Here is a 9,834-nt window from a genome sequence, read left to right on the forward strand (position 1 = left end):
TCTAATTTCGCAGGTTTATTTTATTGTCATTCACTTTATCACTGTTTTCGCATCTAAGGGAAATTAAAGATTTCATGGCCATGAATTAAGAATTTGTTGGATTTATTAATTTGTTCCCTCATTTTAGTTAAATCATGGGTTATTTAAGGAACAAAATTAATGAAACATAGACAGTGGCCACAAATTAACAAGTTGTAGGAATGAATAGCCTATCTGTCCTGTGTCCCGCAGCCCTGCAAAGCGCAGAGCCCGATATGAAAGAATTATCTGGGGAAATGACTTAGTTACTACATTTCTATTGCTTTCCATGTTGAAGAACTTTGAGTCGTTTCTATTTTAATGTACTTTTAAAGTTTAAATCACATTAAAAGCTTAATTTCTACATTATGAATGAATGATGATGCATTTATATACCGTCACTCACAGTCGCTCGCACGTGTTTTGCGCATGAGCCGCACGCAGCCCAAAATTAAACTGCTTAATCGACCAGTGACAGCTTTAGTCGATTGCATCTCTTAACAACAATTAATCGATCATCGATTAATCGTTGACATCCCTAATTTGAACAATTTAAAATACAGTATTGCATTAAACAACAAAAATGGACATTAAAGCCGGAGTTAAACTTTAAAACACTGCATCACTGTATGAATCAAATATACATTGATTCTTATTAAAGTTATAAAGTGATTAATTCAAGAGAGTGAGTGATTGTCTCTGTATATTGTTGTTTGATTAACATTAATGATACAGACAGCAGTAGGTTTATTAGGCTGCTGTCTCTTTAAGACCGAATGCACGGATCTAATATACTGACATGCAACCTATTTCTTTCCTAATTGTTTATGTTCACTTAAGACATAACTGACTGTCTTTATGTAAATACTCGCTAAGACAGACATTTTGACATATTATTGTGTATATTTGATCATTTATGCGCATGCCTGAAACTCCACATATACTTTGCTTGTTCGTGTTAGCGCCGCCTCGGAGCGCTTGCACAGAACACACCTGGGGAACAGTCTCTTTCGCAGTTAATGCGCTTTTAATAACACTTTTTAAAATAAAGCATGTCCCACAGTAGACTGCATTTTACGACAGTCACATTGCATGATTGGACTGATTTGAACGTTAAGTTTAGGAGAGGCGAAAGCTTACCGCTTGAAATTATTGGAACAGCTTGGGGCACAAATCGAAACTGTAACGAAAATTTGATTCATCGCAGTACTACTGCTAGCTCACGTGGAGTTGTTTTTTTAAATACGTCACCACGCATGAAAGACATGATAGAGACGCGGGATATAATTTGACCAGCCACAGTCATCTAATAGGCAGACACTGCTGTAGTTTTAACATTATTATGAGGACATAAAAGATCACAGTCTCTACGTTTCACTTGAAAAGTAGATCGTAGATGTCTTCGAGATCGATCACTATATAAAATCGACAGATCGCCCACCCCTAATAAGAACTACCTAAAATGACGGAAACCATCTTTGGAAAAAATGTATACTAAGTGTTTTTTTAATTAATTTAGTTTGTCTCGCATCCCATTGGATTACATGGAGAGGGTGGGGTTTATGACCTATACTGGGTCCAGCCACCTGGGGGCGATCTAAACATTTTGGCTTCACTTTTCAGCACTTGTTTTGTAACGACAAGAGGGTGTCTTTCGAGCATATGTTTGACAAGGGTGACTACAGGTTTTAAAAAATAAATAAAAGGTAGCGTGGAAAACCCTTATATGGAGCCGTTCATTTATAACACATCAATTTCACTAATATTAGAACTAGGTTAATAAATTCATGTGCGTACTAGGGCTGCAATAAATGATTATTTTGATAATCAATTAAAACGATTCTTAGAATGATTAATTTACTAATCGTCGATTATTTCAATTAACTCAATATGTTAATTGAAATACTCGTCGACTATTTCAATTAACATATTGAGTTATACATATTCTAAATAAAAAAATAAAAGGTAATCACTTCAGCTTTTGAAAATGTCAAACAATTATATTGCTATCATACAATTACAGTATTATACAATTATTTTTTTTACAATACAAATAAATATATTTGGCACACAAAATGAGATGACAAAGACATTCTCATTTACCATTTAATTAATTCATCATTCTGACTTCTTTTTTTTAAGTCAAATGGATATTGAACATAAAAGGTAAGCGACGTTTTATTTTTGGTAAACTATTTTATTCAGAACATAATCTCTTAAAACACCTTATAGTGTTACATTAATCAAAGCAGTCCATATCTAGATCAAGCTTTAATTTAAAATGTAATTTAAAGTAGTAATTCTAACTGGAACTGTGACACTGACCGTTTGATAATGTTTAATACTGCAAAGCTGCTTGGTTTAAAGCAATCTATTGCATAAAGTGCTATGTAAATGAATGTGACGTGACTGGACATTACTGGAAAGAGGAACTGCAAAGCTGGTGCTAACCTCTACATCACTATGATCAGATGCTTGTCGATAATGTCAACTAATCATTCAGCCCTACTATATAGGCATGTGTTGTGAATTAGGCGAAAAGTTTTTGAGAAGTTTGAATGTGCATGTTTGACTAAACACAACTAGTCTACGCAATTATTAGGCAACATCACTAAGGAACTATGGATGACTAGAAAAAAATGTCTAATGCTCTGAATTGTGGTTGGAACATAAAACCATTATTTTAAACATTTTCTGCACAATCAAGGTTAATATTTACAGTCAAGCAACTAACACCACAAATGCATTTATTCGTATGACTGTGGAATGGCGTACTGAATGACACAGTCTAACATTAGTTACACATTTCATAAAATGCCAATGAAGGTGCACACTGCAAACTGATAAAGCAGTGCAACAGGTCATTTCAGAGATTTTAGATACACTGTGTGAAAGGCCTATAGCAGTAACTATCAGCATTTTTTTCTTGTTTTGCTACAACATGGGTTATAAATGTTAAAAGAGACACACGTTATACTGACAACATTTCTAAAGACAATAAAAAGCGAATACTTACCGCACTACATCATCTATGTTGTTTCTGTAGACACCTTCAAGTCTTTCAGCTGGAAAGCCCATTGCGATTATATTAGGATAAATATCTAGATAGCAATGTTAAGGAAATCTAGAGACTCTTTCTAGGGAAACTGATATGGACAAGAGAAAAAAAAATACAATCATCTGATTTAATATGAACACATTTATAAAGTCCACTGGCTCCTGGTCTTGCACAATTGTAACAACCAGTTAAACACAAATTAAAAAACGCTGAGACAAGGTAGGTGAACAATGCAAAGCAGCTAAATGACGCCACAAGGAGCAGGAAAACTAACAAAGACCAAGCCCCGGTTTAAGTGGAGACCTTGTGCTTTACTTTTTAGTTGTGCAATGAGAGCTCAGATAACATGATTCTGGGTAATATAGAACAGATGGCTCTCGCTGTAAGAGACCAATGCATAGACCTCTAACCCAGAAGGCTACACAGGGGCACTAAATAAATCACTGTGCCTTAGCCCAGCCTGGAATTACATTCCTTCCTCACCTTTCCATAACGAGTGCATCACTTCTTCAGTCCGACATACACATGCAGGCCTATATAATCAAAGATTATCTAATCAGACCCTGATATAGCAGACAAACAGTTGGCAAAGCAATTCTATCAATATCTATCACAAAGAAACTCACAATTGTTTAAATCTACTTTAAAAATCAAGTCTGGAAATACAACAAAATATCAGATGTTAAATCTACCGTGATCACTCTAATCTGTATACAAACAAGTTAAACAGAGCCTTAATTATGATCTCAAAAAAAAAAAATTTCAACAATAGTACCATACAATGATGGTCTCTGACAGAATGCTCTAGACAAAAAAAAAAAACATCTGGGCTAGATGACGGTAAGCAATGTCGTCTTGTGTTCTCGGATGGTGTAGCATGTGGTTCTCACTCCTGATCTGGCTAACTTTACGTTTGAGTAAAGAAGAAAAAAATAAATAAATTTTGACAGCTATATGGATACGAGCTCAGGGATGGTGTGATTCTGATAAGCCATAAGAGGTCTTTAAATGTTTACCATCTGAAGCAGCTAGGAAATTAGATTTCACTGTTTTCACATGACAATCATAACGAGTTTAAATTTTAAAATATCTAAAAATAAAGGTCATAAAACAGTGAAAAGCTTAGGAAGTTAAGAGATCCACATCTCCATGAAACAGTTAATATGCATGTAAAAAAATATTGGGTCTTTATTTTTAATGGTTCAGATAAACAGAACAATTCTTTGATCCTTAAAGTCTGAAACACACGGACAAATTCAGTAAACAGATCATAATGATCTGATCAAACTCAATCAATCAGGATATTTATCCATAACACAAATGCACTGCTCTCTTTTAAAAAGCTCCCTATATTTGTTGTCAGAACAAAATATGTAGAAAAATGCATTCCACATATATCTATCTTTCAAAGAATTGCACACAATATTATCCAAATTCAAATCAGCATGACCTATTTAGTCATAGTGAATGTGACCATATCGCTTAAGATAAATGCCATGCATAAGTAAATAACCAGCTATAAATATGATGGACTGAATGAGGCATCCATGATACTCACTGGACATAAAAATAATCGAAGGTTTGACAAAAAATATATATATAATTTAAAGTCCATGTTGGACAGTTTCGAGCAGAACTGTCACTTTGTCCAATCAGGTGAGTGCTGCACTGACATTACATCACACATTGGTGTGTTGTTGTTTTTTTTTCCCTCACAGACTTAAACATTTGCATCAAATGATGGCTTTATTTTTGAAGTCTATAGCAATTGTCAAGTGAAAATCTAAAGAACTGTGTTATACATTTCAGGTAAATAAATAAGTAACTTTTAACTGCAAAAGTATTGGGAATAAATGGATCGAATAAAACCTAAATCCTAAAAAGTCTCATCTTGGCTAACTTCAAGAAAGAAAGAAAAAAAAATGTAAGCTTAAAACTAGTAAACATATTTCATGACCCACGATCACACAAGATGCATTTTATCAATCATTGCCGTAGACAGTGTTGCTTTATCAGTAACATGAAAAGGGGACTGAAAGAATTAAATCATTCTCTATATTTATCCTTTGCAACTTCTGTAAGAATAGAGTCCTACATTCCACTTCAACACAGTTTAAATGCAATGAGTGCATAACAAGATGCAATGCAATAGTGAACCCACACACCATCAAAGCCCCTGCAAATCAATGTCCGTGCAATCAATTAATTCACAGTTTACTCATGTAACACACTAGATCTAAAGCAAAACTGCATCCTTGTTTTGTGTAAATACACTTAACATTTCAAAATTCTTGACAAAACATCCACCAAGGCCTACCAGATTCCTAAAGCCATTGTTATAGTGCTACACAGAGAAATAATTGCACCTCTTCGATTATTTGATCCTGCCCTCTAACTGTCCTTCCAGCCCTGCCTGTTTCTTAGTGTTTGGTACACCTGTCTTTTTGTATATTACAGGACAACGAACAGGACAGTGCGGTGAACTGCACTACAGCTAAACCTCAGGTTTGGTTTTAATATTTCATCTTCAATAACACCGAATCCTGCTGAAATAAAACAAGTAATCAAACCACTTTTCCACTTCATCTGCAAGGATGTAATGCACCTGAACAAAGCCTTCACAAAACCAGCAATGTACATGCATACAATGCCTGTGCTTGAAAAACACAAATGACATTGACATATGGCACATAACAGTGAGCAGGCATCAGTGACATTTCTAAAACACGGCGCTACAGAGGGAGACCTCTTTAACAAGACTGCACGAATCCCTTCCTGCGATTACGAAAAAGACATACTTCACATACTAAAGCATTTCCTTTTGTACGCAAGCGTGTGAACTGACTCATTTATGCTCAAATCAAAACTACACCAAGTTGAGCGCGAGATCTATGTTCTGCGAGCAGCTGATGCAATGGCTCTTTGTGTGACACTGCTTGTGCATTTCATCTAATCCATCGCATTATATAAGCCAGTGAGACCTCTAAGCGACGCATCTTTTGTTTTAAACCCCCCCAAACTGCAGTTTTCGTGCGCGAAGCCTTGTGTGCTGGATTTCAGATTAGCAGCCAATCGATGGATCAGATTACATAAGAATGGAAAATAATGACCTAATACAACCTGACGTTGCTTACATTGTAGTTTGCACATGTAACTTGTCCAGAACAACTGTACAAATGAAATGAGTGGCGTGCAGTCTGTTGATTCTCGGTCTGCTCGATGACTTGGTTAGATTGAGAACTGACATGAATCTAAACAGCGCTGGCTTCGAGTTGATCAAGCAACAAAACCTACTAGATCTAGATCACGTCAAGCTCCAGCCGCCGACTAGGTGCCAGTGCCAATAGCTTCTAAAACAAATTAAATAAATAATAATAATAAACTCATTTAAAATCAACAGACGCTCATTTCGTCTGTATCCTCTGATGCAACTGCAGAGATTTATCGATTTAGAACAAGATGCAAGCTATTACCTTCACTGCAGACACTGGTTTCTACACAATAGACAGAACAGGGACATTTGATTGATCAAAGAGGATACAGGTCAAGTCCAAGTCGAATCCATCTTCCTGGTATCTATTTTTGTTCCGACTGACAAATTCTTTTATGATCGCAGCCATGGCTGTGATAGGAGTCTTTGCGGTTTTAGTGTGTGCGAGAGTATTGTTGCTTTCGGACGATCGGTCGACTTAATGCTCTGCTCGTTTCGCAGTCCCCCTGCTAGCTAGAATGGAGTCTGCTGTGGCTCTCTCATCAAGGGCCTCGCTCCAAACCACCACAGGCCCGGCTTCCAAAATGCCCTCCTCAGCTCAGACGAGCCCTGGGTGAAAAGATAAGCGACGTCCCACGTCTCGAACTGCAGAATTTCTAGTGCACGACAAGTCTCTGGTCGCACCGTAGCCGCCGTGATTGAATGGAAAGGCGGAGAGAGGGTCCTCTCCGTGCGCTTCCACCTCAAGAACGGTTGTCAAAGCCCCGCTCGCACTCCGCTCGCGTTCCGTCTAGCCGCTAGCTTCAACGGCTAGCGCGCTAGCTCGTCTACCCATCCTTAAAAAAATAAAAGCCATCGAACATTGCAACAATCCGCGATGCCCAGGTTCCAACACATGAAATGAAAGGTGACAGCCTCCACCAAGAAATTAAAAACTCGATATTTAAATGTCACGTAGGAGCGGTCTCCAGGCGGGTCCTTTTCCTTCGCTGCTCCTCTGTTAAACTCTCAAACTTCCATCATGGCTTCCCATTGAAAAAGGTGACGTTCGGACAACATATTCATACGCTGTGTGAAGTAGTTCCACGAATATACCAATGCTTTTTCTGTATTTCAGTATATAGATACACACATTATTAGGTACAAATATTGAACTGTTATGACGTTAAATAAAAAAAAATACATTAAAATTTTTTTTAGGTACAGCAAGCGGAAGAATACAGTCAGAGCACAAACGAACTACTTTTTGTTCCAGGGTCACGTGTGTACAGAAATGAGGAAAGTTTCCAATATTTTATATCAGATTTCAAGTCAGTATGTAGGTTTTACAGACCTGCATTCTCGTTTCTTTTTTGAAAGACTTATTTATTGGTCTGACCCATGGTGACCGAAAAGAACAACCTGGAAGGTATATATTTGAAACACTACTGTATACGGGGGGGAAATATCAGAATGCGTGTAGTTAACGTTACCCCCACCACCAATGCCTTTACTACCCTGCAATAGAAGGCAGGAAATTGCTGAAATGCTTACGCAAGCAGAAAAGTAAGTTACTGCATAAAGGAGCAAGCACATAATTTGGTAATTATAAAGTGATTATATAAATTAATTGCGCCAGCGATTACGCAAATGTTTTTAACCATGTATTAATGCAATATGCGTGTTCTGTACCATTTGCTGAAATGCGCATTTAGCCCCCAAGGACGGCGCAGAGGTGGAAAGTTCTAGTTGAGTTTACAGCGCCATCTGTCAGATTAGAATGAAAGTTTGTAGATATTACAATGATACATTCTCTTGTGCTTTTCCAGTACAACCCCTTTCTAAATGTTTTGACATTTTTTTTGAATTTTTTTTATCTGTATTTGTAACATTATTTAGGAGAGCTTGTTTGAAGGAAATGTTAAGTAGCAAAAGAAATAGCTTATAAGCTTTTCCCATACTTTTTTCTATGACAATGCTAGGATAAATTCCACACAGAATCATATATAGAATAAATCGAATGAAATAAATAGATACATTTTAAGAGTTTTATTATTTTGTAATTATTTTGTGTCAGTGAATAATAAATATCACAATATATGTAAAGATTCAACCAAATTTATGCTCAGATTTTAGTGTATTTTTTATGTGTGGTGCTTTGTGTATGACCTAATTTATAAGTTATTTATGATTTATTAGTATGTTAGATATGTTCGTTTTATCTGGAATTAATAAGTCATTCCTTCTTCATGGTCTGCTATATTTTTACACGTATCCCATTTGCCGTTGAATAATACCTGTGTCCTTATTGTTATAATGACAGCTCGTCTTTGCCAGGAGAGGGTAGTGGTGTGCTGAGCTCGAACTGACAGTATCAGATTTGAGTGTGTAGCCTATCAGAAGAGTATTATTGATAGCCTATACTGCAAGTCACAAAATTGCATCTTGAAACAACGGAACTAGTTTTTATTTATTGCATTTTATGTATTGTTTTATTTCATTTCATTTTATTCTTTTATTTTATTTTCGGTATAGTTAGTTTAATTGTTAGGCTATGTTATGTTGTGTAGAATGCGTTGAATTGTATTCTCAGTCTACGTTTGTAAAAAAAATAATAATAATAATAAAGACTTTCTGTTGTAACAAACAAACAAATAAATAAACAAACCACTGAGCCCATTTTCACACAGTTTATATGTGCATCTTGACACTGAAAATCGACATTAGCCAGTCATCTTTATCATCACAGTTAACATCTTTAGACACTCCACATCTGATTTAGGCAACGACAATTGTTCCTACAGTCGTGAGTCTCATGCACAATATTGAATCATGCAAATAAGGCCAAATGGTTTGCCACTGTGCTATTCGTACTGTATCTTTATAAAAGTTCACAATGTTGATGCAGTTTAAATACAACATAACATGGACAGCATTAAATAAATCTTTGAATTACGTAATTATCAGTGTCTTTGACTTTACAAGTAGGGGAGCGCGGGGCACAAAGTAACGCGGGGTTAGTTGTAACACACATGGTTTGAATATTTCCACACATGCTAGCATAACCAAATGTACAGTATTTATTAGTTACCATATCAACACTATATAGAAAAAAAGTGGGCCAAAAATTCAAAAATCTTTTGAAGATATCAATGAACATTTATTTTACCATAGTAAATTCTGGCTTAAGTAAATTGTTCATCTCTGTTTTTATTAATCATTTAAAATGAGACAAATCTGCTAATATTTTTTTTTATCTCCAATCTGTTATTTATATGCTTCGCTAACTAGCAGAAGACTGCAACTGGTTTTTAACTGCAGTTGTGCATATACGGCACGTTGTAACACTGCGTTACAGTGTGCTATTCTATGGCATTAGCGATGTAATTTACACTATTTTTTACTTTAATTTATTTGAATGAGAAACAACGAGAAACAGGTGAATAAAGACTGACAGTCAATGTTTAATGTTTAGAAATTATTATTTCAAGACATGTAAAGCATTTTTGCTCGTTTATATGGGCCGTCCCAAGCATGATTGCAATGTGTTTGTCAAACTCCAAAATCT

General features: G+C 35.9%; 1 protein-coding gene across 2 annotated transcripts in view; it reads right to left on the reverse strand.

Annotated features, from left to right (window-relative positions):
* Nucleotides 1–7,306, reverse strand: part of LOC107594163 (phosphatidylinositol 3,4,5-trisphosphate 3-phosphatase and dual-specificity protein phosphatase PTEN-like) — a 25,419-nt gene extending 18,113 nt beyond the window's left edge. For both annotated transcript variants that reach the window (XM_016284122.1, XM_016284121.1), the window contains exons 1-2: nt 6,618–7,306; nt 3,035–3,119 (exon numbers count right to left, since the gene is read on the reverse strand). In XM_016284122.1, the coding sequence (XP_016139608.1) occupies nt 3,035–3,119; nt 6,618–6,696 (164 nt within the window). In that variant the 5' untranslated portion in view covers nt 6,697–7,306. The remainder of the gene's footprint in view (nt 1–3,034; nt 3,120–6,617) is intronic.
* Between the last annotated feature and the right edge of the window lie 2,528 nt (nt 7,307–9,834).

Source organism: Sinocyclocheilus grahami, unplaced genomic scaffold, assembly GCF_001515645.1.
Source record: "Sinocyclocheilus grahami isolate Dianchi unplaced genomic scaffold, SAMN03320097.WGS_v1.1 scaffold180.1, whole genome shotgun sequence".
Classification (NCBI taxonomy): Eukaryota; Metazoa; Chordata; class Actinopteri; order Cypriniformes; family Cyprinidae; genus Sinocyclocheilus; species Sinocyclocheilus grahami.